General features: G+C 43.8%; 1 protein-coding gene across 2 annotated transcripts in view; it reads left to right on the top strand.

The window, feature by feature from the left end:
* ENDOV (endonuclease V) overlaps positions 1–24,186 on the top strand; it is a 202,229-nt gene that overhangs the window by 135,690 nt on the left and 42,353 nt on the right. For both annotated transcript variants that reach the window (XM_085617425.1, XM_085617424.1), the window contains exon 7: positions 14,279–14,407. In XM_085617425.1, coding sequence (XP_085473551.1) covers positions 14,279–14,407 — 129 coding nt within the window. The remainder of the gene's footprint in view (positions 1–14,278; positions 14,408–24,186) is intronic.

Below are 24,186 nucleotides of genomic sequence, written 5' to 3'. Positions count from 1 at the left end.
TAAAGCTTACAGGTGCCACCTAGCATGTCTGCAAGCAGAATGCAAGAGTAAGTAAGTAAGTAATAATAACTTTATTCGATTGTAATCTTTACAATCATAAAAGCACAATTCAAAAACATACAATCAAAAACAATTCGTAAACAATTTAAAAACAAAGTATCCAGTTCATTTGTAAGACAAGCAGATTATGTAAACATTATAAAACAAGAGTTACAGACAGAATAGACAAGTTAAGAATATAAATAATTATACAAAGTTAAAAAGGATTAAAAAGTACAACAATAATAGCAGCATAGTTATCCCTCCATACTTTTCCTGAAGATAATAGCTAATTTCAAGAAACTGCATACAAATAAGGTGCAGTCACAATTCAGGAGTTGAAGGAAATAAAGTGCTGGTTTATTCTGTGTGAATTTTAATTTTTTTAAGCAAGGCTTTAAATATAGCCTCCGAGGTACTGTGTAATAAGGACAGATAAATAAAAAGTGCGCCAAATCTTGCGGAGACTTCCCGTCGCAGCCGCAAGCAGGCAACACTTGACCTCGATGGGCCCCTCTTGGTACCGCCAGTAAGAGATGAAACGGGTCAAAACGGAACCTTGTCAATAAAAAACGATCGTAGCCAGACATAGGCCATGATAAATACGGTTCCATTAGTAAACAAGTTTTAAGTAGGACATGTTTCCTGACACTGTCTTTCAAAAGCTCACCCTCCTCCCGGGCAAGATACCTAGTTGTCATAAATGTTTTTTTCACGAAAGTAACATCTGCTTTAGTTATGGTATTTGGGATTGAGAACAGGTCCGGCCGTCCCATTTCAGTCAGACGGTCGTTGATGTATTTCAACCACGGGACCTTGAACCTACCATCCCAGGTTAGGGCTTCTTTTAATATATCGTGAGTAAGAGGTATATCGTTGTTTAGCCAAGAGTTCATCCAACATAATAGAGGATTTGCTGCTATTCTATCGCTAAGAAAGGGTAAACCTAACTCCTCATGTACCGAGAAGTTTCCGGTTCCCCTTGGTAGCCTCAAAACCTTCTTTAAAAAATTGTTTTCTGCGACCTCTAGGTCTCGCGTCTGGCTAAAGCCCCAGAGCTCGCTACCATAACAGGCAACGGCAACGCTCTTGGCTTGGTATAGTTTAAGCAAGGCAGCCACCGGACTATTGCCCATTTTTCTCGCAAAGCCAAGTATGGCTGCATTAACGCGTGTTACCTCGCCCTTCTTTTTAAGTACAGCAGGGCCCCAAGATAATTGATCATCAATAAGGACCCCGAGGTATGAGAAGGTTTTGGACGTTGGAATTTTTTCCCCGTTTATGGTGAAAGAGTTTGGTTTTCGTGACCCTTGGCCTATTTTCATAGCAAAAGACTCAGAGTTATTAATGCTTAGGCCTCGAGACTCCATGAAATCATAAAATGAACTTAAAAGTGTCTGGAGACCGATTGCTGTCCTTGAAATAAGGACAGCATCGTCTGCATAGAGCAGGACTGGAACACCTTTTCGACCTACAAAAGGGTAATCCACACCTGTTCTTAACAAATAATCCTCTAACTCGTTGATGTATAAGTTGAAGAGGAATGGGGCCAGGATACATCCTTGTCGAACACCCCGATTAATTCTAATATCCCCCGTCACTTTCAAATCTTGAGTGTAACGGACATTAGCTCTTGTATCGGAGTGCAAATCAGCCAATAGGTGAATTAAATTCTGCTCAACGCCCATCTTTGACATAATGTCCCATAATTTACCTCTATCCACGCAATCAAAAGCGGACGATAGGTCCATAAAAGCCATATGAATGGTTCCCTGCCAGGCCAAGGTATATTTGCCTACAATCAAATATAGGTTCAGACACTGGGTTACTGTTGAGTGGCCAGGTCTGAAGCCATATTGTATTGGGGATATAACATTATTCTCACATGCCCATGTTGTTAACCTGTTCAAAATTACACCCCCTACTACTTTTGCAACAGTGTTAATTAATGAAATTGGCCTGTAGCATAACGGGCTACTACGGTCACCCTTTTTAAACACAGGAACTATAGTCGATTGCCCCCACGACTTTGGACATCCAGAGGTCGCAGCTGCATTTACTACATTCGTGAGAACAGGGGCCCATAATAAAGTGCAAGATTTAAAAAGATCCGGGGGTAAGCCATCCGGGCCTGGTGCCTTATTACCAGTTAACCCTTGAATGGCCTTTTCTACCTCTTTGACTGAAAAACACAGAAAATTCTCCTTAGAGGTTAAAAAATCGTGTTCTGCCTGTTGCTCGTTGCTTTTAAAGATTACACTAAAATGATTGATCCAATCCTCCTCTGGGATATTAGTACCTAGTGCAGTATCACTGGGGTTATCAAACAGAGGTTTATTGATAATTTCCCCAAATTTACTGCTATTACCCAGAATTGAAGGATCAAGCAAAGATTCCCAGGTACAGGCCTTAATTTCCTTTTTACGTTTATCAAGTGATTTTTTATAGATCAATCGGAGATTTTTAATTAGACCTGGATCTCTAGGTTTAATTTTTAATGCTTTTCTTAAATCTCTGCTTGCCTTAGAACAAGTATGGTCAAACCATTTAGGATTGTTACTAACTTGTCCCTTCACTGAAACTGATAACATAGAACCTACTGTTGACACCACATCCTCGAAGATAACTATGATTTGCTCTGGAGACATAGGTGTTGATACACAAGCCGCAAGTTCCTCACCACGTGTCTTGTTAATTTCATTATAAAGATTATCGTGATTTACCAAGTGCCATTTCAGACGACGTTTACCATTTACACATTTTGAAATTCCCCGATCTTCACAGTGCTTTCGCTGTTCAAATACACCCCCACCCAATCTAATAGTTAGGGGGTTATGATCACTGTAGATGTTCGTTTGGATAGAGAAACTAGAAGCCTGATTAGCAAGGTCTGCAGATAGTAAAATGTGATCTATAAAAGACCCATACCCTGATCCTTTAAATGTTGGAACATCATGAACCTTAGACTCAGGCACCATAGACATAGCTACAGACAGATTATTTTCATTTAGCAAATCATTTAGGTGAAGTCCACGCCTAGTGTGGTCAAAGTGAAAACCATTCACACTATCACAACCCAGAGATCCCCTGGGAGGGACTCGTGGGTTACCACATGGATGTACGTTGAAGTCTCCTACTATCAATAAATCACGTGGCAATATACCTGCACCTTCTCTCAGCATTTCTTTCAGAAGCAGTATATTACATTCCCCTTGGCTCGATATTGCATTATAAAAATTGACTAAAGTCAGAGCATGTTTACCTCTCTTTAGTTCAAGTACTTGCATATTTCTATTTACATAATGTCGATTACGTATATGGCAAGAAAAAGCCAAATTTATAAAAATAGCCAAGCCCCCCTTTGATCTACCACTAACTGAGGGGGCTGCTGGCCTAAAAAAGCTTTGGTATCCTTCAATGAAGGCATTATTATCTTCCATCCATGTCTCTTGAAGGCATATAAGAGCATGTTTTTTAACAAATGCCAACCATGCAGGATCACTTATTTTATCAACCAAACCTGCTACATTCCAGGAGACTAAACTCGCATTATGAACATCATCAATCTCGGTACCAGTAACAATTTCAGTAGAAATAGATTCTAATACACGATTTGGTTGTTTAGCGTGTGTAACTCCCTTGGTTTCTGTTGTGAAAGGATTTGGTTCTACATGGGCTGGATGAAGATTAAAAGCTTCAGACGGATAATGCAATGTATTAGTGTGCTCGTATGCGACTAATGCGAGGCTATCTCTTAAGAGATCTGTATCTGGCTCTACATAAAAGTTACTATCTAATTCAGCGATTAAGGGGGGAACGATTGCTGCTTGTGAGGACCTGATTTCACCATGGACAGAATTGCTTAGCTTGTGATCAATATACGCGTGAAGGGCTGGTTCAACATGCAGTCAGTCAACCCCCTCTAAGCCATTCTGCTCATGGAAGACATCAAACCTATTTGAGGTAGGTACATTGTAATAGATGTCGGGATGTTTTATTTGGAAATGGTTACGATGATAATGCAACCCGTGTGGGGCCTCCCATCTCTCATAAGATACTGGGTGGGTAACCTGTCTAAGCTCCCATAGTGTGTCACTCCTGTACTGTCTATGATTTCCTGTGATATAGGGACCATGGTTCCTTGATGTTGCATCATTGTAATATAAATTACGATTAACATGATTTTCCTCCTGTTCTATAATGGGGTTTGAAAGCATTTTGTTAAAACTATAAGCACTTGAGGGATAGAAATAACTTAAATCCATAGTGCGGATCAAACTATTAATCAGGCCTTCCTTCCAGCTAGTAATGTGCCTTGCCACACGGTTATCCTTAAAGGTAACAACGATGCAATCACCCTCGGTGGATTTAAATCTATGGCCCACCCAATCGACCCTCCTAACATTTGTAATTTTACCACTAATGTGGCGGGGGATCGGTCTATGGGCGGTTAGCCAGTGACTTACTTTGTTTTTCAAGTCCCCATATCTCTCTACCTTACCCTCTTCTAGTTGTGGTACACCTATCATTACTATGGTGTATGAGTGGGATTCAGGAGGGAGATTAATATGAATGGGTTTTTTATTTGGTTGTGACAGCATAGGTGTTTGCACTGGTCGTATATTAGTAGCTGTATTTACTGTTAATATGGGCCTTTCGGGCTCAACCTGATCATCAAGTAGAACAGGAGATAAACCTTCCGTGGCCCATTCACTTTCATCGCTGCCCACTGTTGGACCATCTAAGATGGTGGGCATAGTCAACGCTACTGCTATTTCATTGTGTACACTTATAGGCGGTTTTGGGTCATTATGATCTGTTACACCCAGAAAAGAGGGAGATGCCAAATTAGGACTGACAATTTCTACATTGTCGATCTGTATGGGTGCGGTGGAGGGTTTGGACATGCTAATAGAATCCTTGTTCTGAATCTTCACTAAAAGTTGCTCGATACTAATTATTTTTTCATTTATAGGCTGAAGGAGAGATCTAACTAACTGTTCCAGTTCTATTAAATACAATTTATCTAATGTACCCACCCTTTCGGTTTGGCTTGGTTTGGCTTATCTGATCTATTAGAATTTTGGTATTCTCTGGCTGTTTTTCATTGGACAGTAGTACATCTTGCTTTGGAGTTGTTGCGATCACATTAGATGCTCTAATAGTTGATTTAGCCAGTTTAAAATTTAGCCAGACATCTTTGGCTGAGGGCTTATGGTTCCCTAAAGGTCTATAAGTGTTCCGCAGAATTGATTTTGTTTTTTTACCATAACGCCGTTTCAGCTTTTTTGGGGGAGATGATTTATCTGCTATTATTTTGTTAGCTAGGGGGGAACTTTCTGCAAGTACTTCCCCTGGGGAATTTGATAACACGTTTCCTGGTTGAAGTAGGCACAGATTATCCCCACAGTTAGGGACGAACGAGGGGCTTCCTTCTGTACTATTCGATGGAATAAGTGAAACTAATGATATGTTATTTATACGACTTTTGCCACTAGGTAACCCTGTGAAACATTGCAACAGAAGCGAATCCTCCGCATTAGTGAAGGACTCCACAGTATTGTTATTAGCAGTTGTATGCATGACAAGGTTTGGGAAGCACATATTTGGGGTCAATGAAAGACGCCTCTCCGTGTTTTGGATAGCATCTGCAACTACACCTATAGTTTTTTGTAGCATTAGATCTATAGCTGTAAGTGACGGTAATGGTGTAGATGATACAGTTTTATTTCTAGTAGTTGATCTTGTAGCCACGGGGGTCTTTCTTACTTTAATCATTCTATGCGGAATAACCGAAAGAATAGCTACAACGCAGGGCAGTTAGATAGGGCAACACTTTAACAGCTGTAACAGCCCACACGAGCAGATATATAACCCACAGGCGCGATGATAATGTCACCTCAATACTTTGGTCCAGAGTGATGAAGCGAACAAAGGGGGTGGCCCGTTCCGTCTCCTTCGGTCCCCTGAGGGCCACAGAGGGCCCGCCCTTTGCCCGGGCTTAGCCCGGCCGAGACCGCGACGCGAGACCGCGACGCGGTGAGTGAGTCCAAATTTAAAGCGCCTCCTGGCGCGTGCGATGTTCGCGCAGCTTCTGGGATGTTGGGGCCCGGGGAGCCTGGGAACTGTAGTTCTCTCCCCCTCCTCGCTCCTCACAGCGGCCACGCGATGGGAAACGCGGTGGCGGGAGGGAGGGAACGCCGAGGGTAGCGACCACAGCACCACGCTGACGGATCCAAGGTGAGGCTCAACAGGGGCAGGCAAACAGTCTGGGAGAACAGGACACAGAATGCAAGAGGCAAACAGGCCAAACACCCTCAGAGTCACCCTAGCTGAGACCAAGGAGAGGGGCTGAAACATAGGGTTCATACTCTAAAAGTCCTGGACTCGCCCCGGAGGAAAGGGCGAAACGCGCACTGTACCCAGTATAGCTCTGATGAATAGGAGCCTCTATGAAAGGGTAAGTTGTGACTTCAGCAAATTGATTGAGAACCCCAGAGATGTCAAGAGGTTCGCCATCATATTGAGGTGGTTTGTTTGTGTTAAGCACTCCCTCTGTAGCAAACCTTTGAGGTAGGGAAAGACTGGAATTCCCGACCTTCTCAGATGGGCCCTGACCACTGCCATCCGTCACATTTGTGACACCTGAGAGGCACTGGTGAGGCCTAAAGGGAGGACAGTAAACTCTGAAAGTGCTTGTGACCGAACTTGAATCACAGGGATGGGGATGTGGAAGTAGGTGACCTGTAGGTCCAACTCTATCATCCAGTCTCTGGGATCCTGAGCAGGAAGAACCTAGGCCAATGTGAGCATCCTGAACATGTTTTTGTAGAGAACCGTATTAAGGGGTCAACGATCTAGAATAGGATGGAAGCCTCTCTGCTTCTCCAACACAAGAAAGTAGCAGGAGCAGCAGCTTTGTCCCACCTTTCGATGCAGGGACCCTCACAATACCTCCTTTGGCCAAAATACCTCACACTCCCTGGCGTAGGATTTCCAGATGGTTTGCCGTCAGGCGTTCCACTGTAGGTGGCAGGTGTGGGGGGCTGGACAGAAATGGCAGGGCATTGCCTGCTGGATAATCTGTTGGACTGGATAATCTGTTGGTCAGATTTGATGTCCTGCCACCCCTGCAGGAAGTGGCTGATTCAGACACCATCTGGGTGACTGTGTGCGTACTAAAGGGCTTAGCTTAATTTGGTGGGGAGTACAGCGGTTTGGGAGGAACACTGCCACAATGGCCAGGCCTTTGTCTGCCAGATCCATGGTCTCAACCACAGAATGGCTGGGAAGCCTGCTGTGTGGGCGGTGGGAGCTGACGCGTATATGCTAAGCTCCTGCCATAGATCAAACAAGCATTTGCAATGCAATAGGTCTCGCAGTTACGCAAGTTTGAGCTATTGGCATTGTAAATGGCTATGCCTTTTATTTTGGTATTGGTTTTTAAAACATAAATAAAAGACATTGCCATTTACAATGGCAATAGCTTAAACTCGCGTAAATGCGAGACCTATTGCATTGCAGATGCTTGTTGAACCAGTGATGAGCTGAATTTCGGGAGTTGCAGTTTCACTTTTGACATTTCTGATATATGCTCATAAATCCTAGCGTGCAAACTGCTGTTGCTAAGAAGGAAGCCATCATTCAAGGTGCCACACACGACGTGAGGCCTCTTGTCGGCGATGGAAAAACAGGAATTCTGCAGTTGTAAAGGGCCCCACGTACAGGAACTCTTCGGTTGTAATGGGCCCCGCGTCTGTAGGCGTTCCTGCCACTTCTATCGAGCCGCGCTCTGCACAGAGGTGCTGACAGTCACTCACTTATAATGAGAAGCATCGAAATACGAGTCTCAAAAGCCAGGGTCGCCGGCTACCTAAAAGGACTGCCAGAAGGTGCTTCAGGTAACATGGCACCAAGTAATAATATTGGAAGAAGGCGCCAGGAATGTGGTATAAAGAGCAGTGTCGTGAGTGGATCCTGCATTAGATGGAAGCAGAGAACGGACCCATTTTTATCTGAAGTGCAAAGAAAGTCGTCATTCTTTTTTTTTGGAGATTTGGGTGAAATATCTGGCATCTGTCAGATCACTGGATCACCAGAGAAGCTCCTGAAGATAGTACATGAGCTCGGCGAGTAAATGTGCTTTTTGCAGATATATCTGCACACATTGGAGGCCAAAGGCTACACTTCCAGCAAACTGCAAAGATTGTGGATGCGCCTTCTGCAGAAATCTGAGATGCACACGCGGCCTGAATCCTCAAGCGGCTATAGCATGGAGGTGATGTGGCTTAACGGCTGCGCTGCTGACCTTGGAACTGGGGGACCAGGTCCGAGTCCGTTTAGTGTCTTAGGGTCAACATCCTATGATTCTGGGCAAATCGCTTCTTCTGCCCGGGCCTAAAACAAATTCTGACCTCATGTAATGTAATCTGGGGCAGAGGCAAAGCGTTCTGGTGCCTTTAGGACACGTGAAAATGCGCCAGTCACAGGGATTCACATGCAATAAGTCATCCAACTGGTTTATTTTGCTAGGTACGGTGATACGTGCGCGCAGACCGCAGTTCACATATTGCAGTTCCAGTGCATACGAGAGCTCACGGCTAGATGAAGCCGGAGAAGTCCGTCATAAAAGTATGACAAGTAACATCTGTATTTTTTGTTCGCCCACAGAACAAAATCCGGTTTATTTCGCTGGCGAAAAATAAAACCCAAGGCATCCAGATTAGTGCCTGTCCTTCAAGTACACCCCAGTCACCTGCCTGGTGACCGCCCATGGCCGCTTCTCTTCTAACCGCAGGGATGTTTGCTTCAATTACAGGTCACTGGTTCTGCTCCTAGTAAGACAGCTCAGTTGGTTAATGTGCGCGCTGCAGAGACCTCTCTGTTAACTGCAACCCATGGGTTGCCATATTTAGCAAGCTAGTTTATAAGGCTCCTCCCACCTGCTGTACAGTTCAGATCGGTGTATAATCTGCTGTTTTCCCATTCGGATCCCGGCATGTCCGCCTTTCCATTTCCAAAGGTCAATAAAACGAAACCCCCACAGACGTCCCATTTAATAGTAATAGCACCTAATAACAGCCCAGTTTGTGGTTCGCGCTGTATAGGCTGTGCTCAGTAGTATTATGGGGTACATTCCTGTAGGCAATCATCACATTTTAGGGGCACTCACCATTTTTTCCATGGCGACCTTGAGCTCTGCGCAGGTGGTCTCAGGCGCTTCCGGTGCTTCCTGGGTGGCCTGCCGCGTGTGGGTCTCACTGTCAGACATGCTGGAAAGTGCTTCAGTTTTATGCTAGGTCTTTTTTATGCTTTTCGGTGTCACCTGTTTACTCTCTGCCGTCTGTCCGTCCACTGCCTTCTCCCTCCGCTCACCTGGGCCTGCCTCGCACGCTCCGGCTCTCCACTGGACTGAGAGGAATTGTTCTGGCTCCGGGCTCGGCACAGATCCCGCTGACATGCGGGCATCGGCGGGGGCCTCAGAGAACTAGTGCTCGTGCCCCTCTATAGCCACCCGGATGCTGAAGATGGGCCCTGACGCCAGGGGAATGACACCCAACCACTCCAGGGCGCCTCGGTTAGATTCCTGGTCCCTGTGATCGGATCAACGTTCGAGGCGGATCCATGAGACCACGAAAGCACCACCCTGGAACAGATGAAGGGCTACTAGGTTGGAGTGATACCCCCAAACTGTGCAGACCCTCGGGTGGACTCATATCCCCAGTGATGAAAACCGGCGCCCTAAGAAACAAGCATTGAATAGGCCTGTCAAAGTACATGGGCCAGTGCGTATGAAGGCACCCAAGAGCAAAATATGAATTCCCATTACAATACCGAGATCCTTTGTGTTAAACAGACGTTATGAGCAGGTCCTCTGCCAAGGCTGCGATTACAGACTCTAAGAGAGGAAAGTGTGGCTCTGGGAAAGCTGTTAGTGGACAATTAGAAGACCGACAAAAGACACATCCTTACATTTGTTTTTGTCATGCGCTGTATGTGGTACTTTGAATTCCTGAGTAGCATGTGGGAAACAATTAAAAAACATGGTATATTTCACAGATGGCAAACAAATTAAACGTAGCAGTACCTAACTACCTATCCTTTATGAAATCGCGTCAGAAGCATGCCTCCTTATTCAACGAGATGGAAACCGCAGCCAAGAACACACCTGCGAGTGGTGCGCGCGCGCGCCACAGCGAGCGATCTGTTTTCAATTATCGCGCCCGTGTCTGGGCACGATAATTGAAAACAGATGTCGGCGTGCGGGTAACAGACACCAATAGGCATGGGTGGAGCAACGCGACCGCCTTTGGCCTATTGCGTGCTGTCTTTCTAAAAAAGAAGACCGCAAACGCCAATACCGTTGCCCAAAAGGAATCGCACACGCACGAGCGTGTGCGATTCCAGGGTCCGTTTTGGAACCCTCCACAAAAGGGCTCTCGCCTGCGCGAGCAGTGCTGCGCACTGCATCGCTGCTCGGTGCGAGCCCTAAAAAGGGGTAAATTGCTGTGGGGATTGTCGAACTGGAGCTGAAAGTCCAGACACTAGGCAATTGCTAGAGTTTCCTCAAATGACTCAAGGGCTGAATCCACCTTCTCGTCAAACAACCTGTTGAACGGACTGTCCAGAAAGAACACTTAGACACCACCGGAGAAGCCTGTAAACCTCATCCATGTGTGGCGCCAAAGCACCACTCTAGTTACCATGGCCCTACCCAGCCAGTCAGTGATGTCTAGGCCCAACCAGATGATAAATTTAGCTGCATCCCGGCCATTCTGGATTAGTGTAGACCAGTGAAGGTCACGGTTATTCTAGAACTACAGGTAGTGTCTCACCCACCATTTCAGTGCATAGGTATAACGTCCAAGGACAATGCTGGCATTAATCTACTTAAGGGCAAGGCTAGACAAAGAGAACATGAGGCTGCCAAAGGTATACACTTTTTTCAAATCCCTGTTGGCGGAGTGGTTGGCATCTGAATTCACTTTGCTGGTGGATGCCTGAGCCGCCAAGCTCTAAAGTATAGGATACTGAGTTTAAAAAATCTGTACCGCCTGAAGCCAGCCCAATAGCGGCTTGCGGCTTGCGGCTTGTCAGTTAACTCGAAGACTAAACCTTGATTTAGCACAGGTACCCAATAATGTGCCATTTAGGGCCTCTTTACAAGGTAGTAGTAGTTCAGTAGGAGCCTGTGGGACCTCTGTGAGGACATTTGTTTTGACCACTATACTAAGAAGGTGAAGGTCACGAACTTTGACTGCCTTGCGAATGGCTGTGGCAAACAAACTGCTTTCCTCTGGTGGTGGTCCAGGGGGAGATACTAGCTCTGTGTTGGTTGAAGTGTCCAGGCCACTGCATTCTTTTAGGTCCATATACCAACCACCAGCACCATAAAGAGGAGCGAGGCCTTCCTCATTCCCACCATTGTCATCTCCATGATGCTTGCTCTGATTAGAGTCTCAGATAAGAAGCTGGTGCAAAGTATGTGCACGGCTGCATGGTAGTAGGATAGTGTCAGTCTGATGGATTCACAGTGGGCTGAGGCGTGTTAAGTTCTGGGTTTGGCCTCAGTTGAGACCAATTGGCACAGTGATGCCCTCATGCCTTCTCTGAAGAGTGCCAGGAGGGTGCTGAGTCCGCTTGTTTTTTTCATTGACTTACCCGAAGATTTTTATTTCGCGGAAAATCGGCTTCAGGAAGGATTTCGGGAGCGAAAGCAGGACTGGCATCAAGTTCACTCTCTCGGCTTTGACTTGAACCTGGAACTTCACTGAGCCTTCCAGTGCTTCACCACATAGAGCTTCACCTCTCGACCTTAAATGGCTTTTGGGTTCATTTACTCAGTCGTCAGTGGCCTTGGAGTTGTGTGACTGATCCAAGCATCAGAGGCACACCTGGTGGGGATCTTTAACAGACATTTGTTTCCAACAAACTGTACAAAACTTAAATCAGGTTGTCTTCAGGAGAGACATCCCTTGCACACCGAAAATAAATTTAGGCTTGAAGGAAACATCTCTTTGTGAGGAAGAACATAGGAGCGTAGCGCTGAATCTGCTTCTGAAGACACAGAATGAAAAGAACTGATGTCAGCGTGCATAGGTGGCACTTATATGTGGCTCCTTTTGTCATTTCCAGAGCATAACAAAATCAATGTGGAGTCACATGGTTTCACCTATTGGCATGCAGAAGACTGCTTTCAAAATTTCTGGATCCAGTCTGGCACCTGACGATAATCACAAGATGAGGAATCTGCTGTTAGAAGTTGCCATCAGAAATCAGTTACATCAACCAAACGAGCTTTTTTATATATATGGGATAAAGTTCTCTGTGCCGTACATAATCATGATATTGCAAGCCATTGAGAAGTTTGTGACCATTTAGCAGAACGAGGGCAAAGGGTGAGTTCCTTTATCAGGTCATAGAGCTCGAAGGTGGCTTACAATATGCTGAGAATCTTCAGCATCTTCCTTATAATGCATGGCCATACCATCACATTTCCCATAAACCACTTAAATCCTCGGTGCGTTGTTGTTTCATATGAAAGAGATAGGATATTTGCAAACGTTAAGAATAAAAGTAGAATCTCTAGTGCAAAATTAAACACACCCACAAAATCAGTTAGCTATTTAATTATTATAATACATGTTAAATTAAAGAAAAAACTGCTGTAGCTCGGATTGTGTAGAAACATGCAGGGAGATTCTACATGTTCTAAAATCTCTTAAACGATGCGAACAATAAACATGTTGTTATAATTTTGTTCTTTCTGCTCATCATTGGTCATCTACAGAAACAGATCATAAGAAGGAAATGCCATGTTTCGTTTTTTTTTTTTAGTGCAGCTTTAATTGTGCCCTGGGTCCTGCCTTTCACCTTGGCTTCTGGCAGCAGGCATTAAGATGTCAGAACTCATCTGTAATAAGTTATTACAGTTGAGCAGCTATGTTATATTTTTTAGAGAGGAATAGGTGTGTTTCAAGTCACCTGTAATAATGAAATTCGAGGAAAGTAATTTTTTATACTGGGATCGAAGGCTACCAAGTGTTTTGTTGCTATACAGTAATGCAGTGTGTGCACAGCTGCACTGGGGGCCTCTTTTGGCTTCTAGTCATGGTATGGACCTTCCAGGGATGATATCTCTGAGAAACGGCTGATTGCCGTTTTTTATGCTGGAGGGTTCATGCTGTCCTATTGCTCCCTCTGGAAAGGGTTGGGGGCACTGTGAATTTTAATATGACAGTGAAAGTTAGAGATAACAGGAACCAATACAGGCTACCGGTTGCTGGCCCTCAATGCCATGCATGGCGGTGGTCAACCAAGGGGTTCCAAGTGTCTCTGGACGCTCTAGCAGCACGTTTGGGACTTGGGAGTCACAGACCCAGGCTAGAGAAGTGTGCCACAATATAAATATGAAGAATAGCTGGTGCTGGGTAAGTATGCCCACAATGCGGTATTGCTGCTCCAACTTACAGGAAGTACTCTCCAGGTCCATGCAGGCCTTTAACAGGATGTCCTTCATGTACTGGGTGTAGAGGTCTTGTTCCTACTCAGTTCAGTCCAAGGAAGCTGGGCAAAGGGTTCAGATCCCATTAAGGAAGAAGGTTTATTTGAATATTTTAGGCAGCCAGTCACTCAGGAAGCATTGTCTTTGCACCCTCATGTCCAGTGCAAACCTGCTAAAGAGGCTTGAGATGGCTAGATGTTTAGTCCGGCCCAAAGCCAGACATCTACTTTTTTTTTAACTCACTGATGGTGTTGACGCTGGTTTCAGGAGGGAGTGTCAGGTCCATAGTGAGAAGGAAGAGTTATGAAGAATTACATTGATTCTCCCCCCCCCCACCCCCGAGGTAGATGGGGGGGAGGGGGGCATTGAAAAGGCTGTACCCTGTCTATTTTAGTCTGTTATCTATTAGGAAGTCTCCCTACAAACGGGTCAGGCATTTTTCTCTCTTTTAATTAGATAAGTGGCTACTTTGAGTTTGCATCCAGGTTGCCAGGGACTAGAATTCGAAGAGGCACCTTACAGGCGCTACTCCACCAGTTTGAAAATGCATTGGGAAACTTTTCCCATGAAAAATGAATAAGCGAGGGGTAAGTGTTAAGTTAGCGGGACACATAATAATCTACGTCTCTTCTTTAGAGATGCATGCCAGCTGAGTTACACTGAGAAAGTACAATAGACTCTGTTGCACAAGTCACCATGGTTACTCTAATGATGCCTTTATTTCCCATCCCACAGGCCCTAAAAAGCTGCGACAAGAGTGCGAAACCCATTTATGTCTCCGTAGGTCACAAGATCAGCCTGGAGTCTGCGGTGCATCTCGTCGGGAGTTGCTGCAAGTACCGGACTCCTGAACCAATCCGCCAGGTGGGAAAATAAGCCTTTCACAAATCAAGGGGTTCAGTTCGACATAGGGTCTCCGTGGCTTCAGAGGGACACAGGGCAATGCAAAGGGGGTAGTGAAGCTTGGTGGAAATTTGAGTCTCCTCACAGTAAAGGACTTAGACAGATGTGCGGCTTCCACATATTGAGATGTTCAGTGAACCACGAGGCCTGCACACGAATGGATCAGTGGATAAGTGACCTCTGCACGTGGAAGAGGCCCAGTGATACATGCGACTCTACACGTCAGTGAGTTCAGTAGAGCACTGGGGTCCGCACAGATGTTCATTGGGGCATGTGGCAGGCTCACCTGCAGGGTTCGGGCAGATGGGTGACCTTCACAAAACTAAAGGGAAGCACACAATGCCTCCAAATGTCCAAGGACTTAAGCAAGACACAAAGCCACCAAGAATCGATGGACTCAGTGGAGCACAGGGCTTGTACCCATCGGTGTGTTTCAGTGACACAAGTGAAGCGTTTGTGTGCCTCAGACCACATGTATGAGTCCAGGCAGGAACTGACTTGCGCTTTCATCTCACTGAGGGCGATAGAATGTGGACCATTCAATGGGCTTATCATAACCTACTTTATTTGCAGCTCTAAAAGCCAAATAGCTGGTAGCCAGTGCTATGTATTGTATGCGTCGGAGGCATAACTGCCCAAGCTGGCTACTAATATTTCATACACGGTATATCCAGCATCCCTACTTTGGTCCGCCCTGATTTTCTTCCGTTTTTTTAAAACTAGAATTTGCCTCCCTCAAAGTACTTTCAACTTAAAAAAGCTGATGCACAGTAAGTGAAGCACGTAACCCTTGCTTTACACTTTTGTCTAAAACAGTGTCTATGCTGTCATATGAAACATACCCTAAAAGTCCATTCAAGGAAACGTCTTGGTGCCATATTTAGCAAAACATGTTTACCACATACAGTTCTTTGAGTAAGTTGAAACAAGTTCATGGCATCTAAGCAGGCCGTGGCCTAGTAAGAGGTGTTGTAACTAAGGAACTCTTGTAGGAGGCGGGTTCTTTCAATTTAAGACTTAATCTAATCCTATACAGAGAGATTAACAGAAATTAGCAAGCAAGAACAAATGTATTCAAGAATATATAATAACACATGTACTTTCTACCACTATGTTCTGAGACGATGGGAAAATAGAAACAATTTGAAAAACAAACCTTTTTAGGTCGAGCCGGGGCAGCACATGCGCTGCTGTGAGGCATGCAGTATTGGCGTGTGGACTTGAAGCCCCGCCCACTCTCCACCCATGTTTTTGATTGGCTCGTGGCATTTTCCTTCCTAAACGATGGCTTCCAATTCGTTATGAGGCTTGTTGGTCCCTCCTTGGTACTGCCTTGTCTGCATTTGTTCCCTCCCATAACGACTGGACCTTTTACTTGTCTAGTTACACGGTCTGCGTTATCAGTCGGTGAGCACTTTTTTGTTAATAATGGGGACAGTGGCGGCTGCTTCTTGTATTTGCAGTGCGCCTACAAGTGGCTGCCCCCTACCCCCACAGCATTCACGGGACAATGGTGGGTGCTTTTTGTTTTTAACTATGTTCAGCTAAGTGCGGCGCCCGCTTAAGGGACGCCGCGCTTGGTTTCATTTCTTTTTTTATTTTTTTTATTTTACTTGAATGCTGATGGCGGCACCTACTTCAGGGACGTGACACTCTTTTCCTTTTTTTTTTTTTTTACTTTAATGGTGAGCGCTGTGCCCATTACAGAATCGCTGCGCTTTGTTTCATTTTTTTTTATTATTAACTTTAATGGTGAGCGCAGCGCCCGCTTCAGGGGCATCGCGCTCTCTGTAATGCAATAGGTCTCGCCTCTTCCAATCTTTGACCTATTGGTATTGTAAATGACAATGCCTTTTATTATTATTATTATTATTATTATTATCAAAGGCATAGTCATTTACTATACCAATAGGTCAAAATCTCACAATTGCGATACCTATTGCATTGCAAATGCTTGTTTAGTCCTCCATTTCAATGTGCTTGAGTGGATTTATATTGGAAAAGTTGGTGTTCGACGATAACAATACATAAAAGAATCAACTCTGCACCCATATCTGTGACGTTTGGAGATATTTTATTGCATCTCTTATACAATCTATTTACCGCTTCCTTTAGAACTTGTAGATCGAAAAGTGTACTGCTGCAAAAACACTTTTTATTGTAAGTAACAAAAAAGCATTTTCCATTCCCATGCCAGCTAAGGGAACATTACACTTGCCGAGTACATGTGCTGCTACAGGAATTCACGTGATGAATAATCCAATATTTGTTGCACTGGCTCTTACTTACCAAGGACATTTCTGATTCACTTTGTAGCCGAGTTTCCAATATTTATAACATGCGCCTTCAATAGAAACTACTACTTAAAACAGACAGTGTTTCTGTTTCTTGAAAGCACAAACTCTTCATTATGTACTTATTTTAGCTTATTCATGGTAATTGAAAATTGAATGTTATTTTAAAACGCGATGAAACCCCTGCGTTATTTTATTTATCGGAAAGGCTTTTATTCAGGAGAGTGGAATTCTGGGAAGAAAATCCAAAAGCCACCTGGCTTAATGTTTGTTAAAATGAATGTTGAATGTATTGTTTTTAAAAAACACTACCTTTTCATGCTGTAATGCCACTTCACATTCGGGAGCGCAGTTCTCCAGGATGTACTGCAGTGGCGGCTGGTGCATAGGGGCGAATGGGGCGTTGCCCCACTAGCCTCTGGACGAGGATCGGGGAGGAAGACAAGAAGGACACCACACCAATGCAGCAGCCTCAAAAGAAGTGCTCTCTGCCCCATGTGTCGATCACAATACATAGACAATACATGAATACAATTAAATGAAATTGTCTGACTCAGACTTTTTTTCTTCATGGCACGGACGACGACGAGGTCACAGCAGGTCAGAGACCTCCTGCGCATGTGCGGGCTGGGGCGAGTAATATTGCTCGCCCTGGAAGCACATACGGAATGAGTGATATCATCATGAAGGGAGTGGCCAAAGAAAGCGGAAAATGCCTGGTTTCAAATGGGGCGCCTGTGCTGCGCCCCAGGCGTCTTCAGCATTGCACCACTGAAATCAATGGCAAGGGGCAGGGCAGTGGGTGGCCACAACCGGAACACGCCCCTTTCCTTCACGCCAGTCCCAGGCCTCCTGATTGGACAATGGGAGGCAGGAGCTTGTGCATTGCTCAGGACGGCACCAGCCACAGTCACAGCACCGCACTGCAGAACACTCTCCCTCCAGCCTCTCACACGCCACAGGCCCTGATGTGTTTCTTGGGCAGAGATCGATGTCACTTGGTAAGTGGATCGTGCAAAATAAACAGTGCAGCGGGTGGCGCTCATGAACATTCACGAACGATGCAGGTTGTGTTGAAAAATAATGAATCGATTCGGCAGCTAGGAAAGCACAAGCAGAGTGACGCCAGGTAGGCACAAAATTAAATAATCCAGTTTCTGTAAAATATTGTCTCAATAAAACCTTTTTGTGCTATTTTTAATATGTTTTTATGGGCAGGAAGGTGATAAAAATTGGTCTTACGAACAACAGTTGAAACTTTCTTGGAATGATGGCTTTAAATGTAATCGCCGGTACCTGTTTGGGAGCTGTAACTTACCGCACATTATGCAACAAACGGGTCATAAATGAATTGCCGGCGCAGTCTCTCTCTACCCAATCACAGATTGCAGCATACAATCTCCCATGAAGCGCGCTCGTTCCAGGCTTCCCTCCCTGGATTGGCTTCACATTGCAATCAGCGTGCTGCCGCCTCTGGTGCAGGAAACCAGGGTTCGAGCCTCGAGGTCGCGTCCACATCCTGTGATTCTGGGCAAATCACTTTAATCTCTCCGTGCCTGAATGTGTAATGTAAATCCGGTGCTATGTTAAGCGTTCCAATACCTTCGGGTCGAGTTCGCGCTATATAAATATGCAACAACAAAAAAAAACAGTTTCTTCTTTTTTACAGAAATCCGTGGCCCATTAATGAAGAGACATTTTATTACTATCCTTTCCTGTCAAGGCTGTAATAATATTCTTTCCGCCTAAAAAATGCTTACGAGGCGATGGGTTAAATTTGAGCCAAAGAGAATTATAAAATGTTGGGTTCCTCTTGAGGGAACCGTCATAACATTAATGTAGAGGTGCTGTCAACACTCGGAAAAACAGTATTGATGTGGCATAACATTCACAGTTTCAATTATGTTTTAACAGACATGGCATGCCTGCATGGGGGAAATTACAGCCTCAATGCCAAGCATGCCCTCTTCTCTCATTAAATTATGATTTTCACGATTTACTTCCTCTGCGCTATTACATTCTCGCGCTAGCCAGGCTTTAATTATAGTTATGAGAGGAGGTGCGAATGTAAAAGATCGACTGTGGTGGGGACTGCAGTGCAGAAGTCTTAGAGTACCGCACGTGTACAGTACTTTCAGAAATTTCCGATTGTGGCTTGGGTGGTTTAATTTATAGATTTGTGCGCACGCGGAGTTGAGCTTTGGTTGCCGAAAGGAGGCATCAGGCATTGTTTCTGTTTGGTAGAAGTCAGTTTAACCCTCCCGAGCCCCCCTCCCCCTCCCACCACCGGGCACTCAACTCGGACATCCACGCCCACCACCTTCAAATGTCACCAGCCGCCCCTGATGTACTGCAATTCTTTCAGCTCTAACGTTTTCAGAGCTCTGAGCTCTCCAGTGGGTTTGTTGCTCTCGCTCCCTCTCTTGCTTTCTTTTACTCTTTCTCTGTGTTTCTCCTTGCTTTCTATCTCTGTCTCTCACTCCTATTCTCCTATTCCATCCTCTGGTCTTCGAAACTTACCTCTGATTTTTGAGTTTTGGGTATGCTTCTGCGTTGTGATTGTTCTGTCTAGGTGATGATCAATTATGTATTTAATATCTTCCCCCAGATCAGTATTACCTCCTTGGTGGAATTATGTACAAATTAGGACTATATTTAGGCAAATCATTTTATAATCAACAATCCCTTTTTGTATCTCTTACTACTAGTGGGACTTCGCTTGAACCCCAAGGCAGCCACTTCTTGCATTTGCAGAGCATACAGAGATATAAATTGTGCCCTTCACTATTGGCCCAGTAAATTGTCGTTTTTCTGTATTCGGCACCTTCCTAGGCTGCTTCCTGTCAATTATTCAGATCCCAGACATTCCAGGTAAATATTTTGACCTCACACATGAAGTGGTGTGGATGAAGATGAAGGCTGATGCTTATTCAGTGTGCTGTGCTTTATCCGCTTCCTTAAATGACACCACAAGCATGCAGCTCCACCATAACACATGAAGACAGGGGTACAACAGTGAACATTTTGCAATTACCCCTGTGCAGAATGACCTGATATTAAATGTTTGGAGGGTCATTTAATCTGCTGATGAAGATCTTGTACATGAACAACAAAGTGGTGATGCCTGCTTTGTACCCACAGGAACACCATGGAGGAGGCGGGAAACAGCCTTTACAATGCAGTCGGTACTAATTACAACACATATACTTTTACCATGCATGCCTTTACCATGCACAATTTTAGGGGGCCACGAGGACATGGAACTATTCTGAGTCTTCCTTAGTGGAAAAGCAAAAAAGAAAAAAGAAACTGAACATTTTCATCTCGGATGCCCACTGGAGAGCTTTTAAATTAAATGAACATTTTGCTACAGCACAGAAACCTACTAAAGGTAAAGGAATTTTGAAAGTGCACTACTGATCCTAGCATGCAACACTTAGTTGAACTCATCTGTGAGGCCCACTGAGGGCTAATTAAATGAACATGCAGAGGAGAGTGCCTGTTCACCATTTCTGTGCAGTATCATGGAGTCTGTGACCAAGAGCTGCCTGCGCTAAAACGTGTAAGGCAATGAAATACATCTGAATGAAAATGCCAGTTTCCTTTCATTAAAAGAGTCTATGGAATTAATCTGCTTTTCCAGTGCGTCTTAACTGGAGATGTTTTGTTGAAAGATATATTAGGGCAAGGGTGCTTTAGGGTTTAGGGGTGGTTGAGGAATTTAGGTGGCTAGGGTATTTTTAGGATTTAGGGTAGGTGAGGGTATTTGGGTGGCAAGGGTATTTTTAGGATTTAGGTGGGTAGGGATATTTGGGTGGCTAGGGTATTTGTAGGGTTTAGGGTGGGTGAGGGTATTTGGGTGGCAAGGGTATTTTTATGGTTTAGGGCAGGTAGGGGTATCTGGGTGGTAAGGATATTTTATGGGTTTAGGGTGGGGATGGGTATTTGGGTGGCAAAGGTTTTTTAGGGTAAGTATGGGCATTTGGTTGGAAAGGGTTTTTTAGGGTTTAAGGTGGGTAAGGGTATTGGGTGGCAAGGGTATTTTTAGGGTTTAGGGTTGGTAGGGCTTAGGGGTTGGGGTCGATAAGGATATATGTATGTATATATGTGTGTATATATATACATACATATATATATATATATATATATATATATATATACACACTCAAACATATATGTATGCATTTGTACTTAAATACACATATCTAATATGTACACCTACATATATGTAGAAGACTTTATACTTACCTGCCAAATACTTAATTGTTTTTGTAAAGGCATGCGTGGTACAATTTTGCATGGTAAAGGTATGTGCGTTGTAATGAACATGTTGTAAAGGCTTAAAGCTTTAATTAAGCAGTACATTATTGAGAGTTCAACTGGTCCAACGCCATGGGTTTCTCTGATAGTGGTAGTGCCTAAAAAGGATAGTGAAGGAGCCGTACGCATATGCGTTGACATGCGTCAGACAAGCAAGGCCATTGAACGAGAATGACATCCAGTTCCACATATTGCTGACATAATGCAATTCAATGGTGCAAATGTCTTCTCTCGCCTTGCTTTAAATAAAGGTTATCATCAGTTAGAACTTGAAGAAAATTGTAGGTACATTACAACCTCTTCTACACATTTTGATCTGTTCTGATACAAAAGACCATGCTTTGGTGTGTCATTCGCTGCCGAACTGTTTCATGAGGTCATGCAACGTATCATACTGCCTGTCATGAATGCGTTCAATTACAGCGATGACTTACTAGTTTTCAGAGCTACACAAAAAGAACATAATAAAGCTCTTATACATATGCTTTCTGAAGCTGTTTTTACTTTGAATGAAGACAAGTGTGAATTCCATAACACAAAGCTAAAGCGCTTGGGCCAAATGCTGATCGCCCACAAGATGTTTCTATGGTGCATTCATTTCTTGACATGGCCAGTTACTGTTCCAGTAACCTACAAGACTTTGCCACTATAAATGCTCCATTGAGAGACTTGACGAAAGAGAATGTTTAATTTCATTGGTCACATGAATGTGAGAATGCTACGGAAATGGTGAGCTTCAATCCTAAGCTTCATAAAGAGGTTGTTGTTGATTTTAGCCCCATCTGGTTAGGTGCTATCCTTGCACAGCAAAGTGGATACACAAATGCTCAAAGGCATATTGTTAAGCAGATAAGTCATAGTTGAGCGAATGCACACCTTCCCTTTATGCGTTAAGCTTGTTCTCCAACTTAGTCGGTGAAATGCGTGCAGACAGGAGCCGTGAAAACGCCCCTTATCACAGCTACATGATGAAACATCTCTCTCAGAGGGTGCTAACTTCCTGCACCCAACTGTCGCACTGCGAGAACGGAAATCTTTCCTGAAACACTTCCTTTGTAGTTATGTGATTTTTAACAATTCATCAAACGTAATCCAAATCTTATTTCATTTATCTTCCTTTTAACTTTATCACCACGGAGACAATATGTTTGTGCTGTATTTGTTTATTCAACATTTTCAAGTGCCTGACGTTGCCAATCCAGGCTTTTACGGAGGCATGTGGAATCAAACATATTTTTAGAAAAAAAGTGAGCTTATGATGTATTCCCAATGCATTTCGAATTTTTACAATTCTTCGTCAGGGGTTAACTAAAATGAAATAGAAAGAACATTTTAACTCGCTGCTCAACCTATCTTAGTGTCAAAAAACATAACTCATTACTTTCTCTCCTCCTCCTCCCAAAAAAACTACTGCTAAACAACCCGTGTTAACACTAAACCAAGAATAAAATCCCACTGTATTTACAACCTTTATCACTTCTATTTCATTTTAGTTAACCCCTGACGAAGAATTGTAAAAATTCGAAATGCATTGGGAATACATCATAAGCTCACTTTTTTTCTAAAAATATGTTTGATTCCACATGCCTCCGTAAAAGCCTGGATTGGCAACGTCAGGCACTTGAAAATGTTGAATAAACAAATACAGCACAAACATATTGTCTCCGTGGTGATAAAGTTAAAAGGAAGATAAATGAAATAAGATTTGGATTACGTTTGATGAATTGTTAAAAATCACATAACTACAAAGGAAGTGTTTCAGGAAAGATTTCCGTTCTCGCAGTGCGACAGTTGGGTGCAGGAAGTTAGCACCCTCTGAGAGAGATGTTTCAAAGGCATATTGTGGCATTGGCAAGTGGAAGTTTGTCTCAAACAGAACTTGCTTACTCACAACCTGAAAAAGAAAGCTTAGCTGTGGTATGGACTTGTGAACATTTCCATGTTTTCCCATACAGAAAACATTTTACGCTAGTAACGGATCATCAAGCTTTATTGACTATATTTGGCAATCCAAAGGCCAAAATGCCTCCTCGCATTGAACAATGGGCACTACGGTTACACGATTATAATTACATTATTGTGCATTGTCCAGGGAAAGATCAGAACCCTGCTGACTACTTTTCCAATGTACCTATACAAGGTCATGGTACTTCCTCCAAGATGACTGAAGCCTATATCAATTTTTATTGAAAAATCAAACACACCAGCTGCCATTTCAATAGCCCAGATTGGCACTGCCATGATAGAGACATGTTAAACCTGAAGTATATAATTACACATCAGTCTTGGAACCAACACATTTGACCACTCACCAATAATGGTGAATATCAAAAACGTACAATGTCAAGGGTGAACTCTCTATAACTCAGAAAGGAGTTATCCTACGATGGTCGAGAATTCTGATTCCGAAAAATCTGTGACACAAAATAATTGAAGTGACCCATGAGGAATATTGTGGAATCATTGCCACAAAACGAGCTCTCCAGGACCGTGTCTGGGTTCCTTATCATGATGACAGGGTGGCAAAGGAATTAAAGACTTGTCCTCTATGCAACTGCCTTTTTACAAAAACTACTCACCACACCTTGAGCATATCAGAACTGCCGAAGCATGCCTGGGAGAGAATAGCCATTGACTTTTTCGGTCCACTGGACATTGGATATCACCTGCTGGTTATAATAGACGAGTTTTCATGATCTCCATTAATTGAAGATCTTTCATCTGCTACACAAGAACGAGTCATTCAAATACTAGATGGCATCTTTGCGACATGGAGCATTCCAGCCATAGTGAAGTCTGACAATTGCACGCTTACAATATTTAAGAGTTTAAAGATTTGTTGGAGCATTTGAATATAAAGCATCAGAAGAGCACACCTTTGTGGCCGCAGGACAACGGACTTGTTGAGCGGTTCAGAATGCACTAAAGAAAGTAGTGCAGTGTGCTAATCTTGAGAAGCTCGATTTGAAAACTGTGTTGAATTCTACCTTCAGAGCTTATTGTTCGACACCCCACTTTACCACAGGTCAAAGTCCTGCAACAGAGATTTTCAGGATAGCAATCAACACCAAGCTGCCTCAGTGGACCAATCGGAGAAAAAGAGATGAGAAAATAACTCATGAGAAA

Source organism: Triturus cristatus, chromosome 7 (genome assembly GCF_964204655.1).
Source record: "Triturus cristatus chromosome 7, aTriCri1.1, whole genome shotgun sequence".
Classification (NCBI taxonomy): Eukaryota; Metazoa; Chordata; class Amphibia; order Caudata; family Salamandridae; genus Triturus; species Triturus cristatus.
This window is presented reverse-complemented; position numbering and strand designations above follow the sequence as displayed.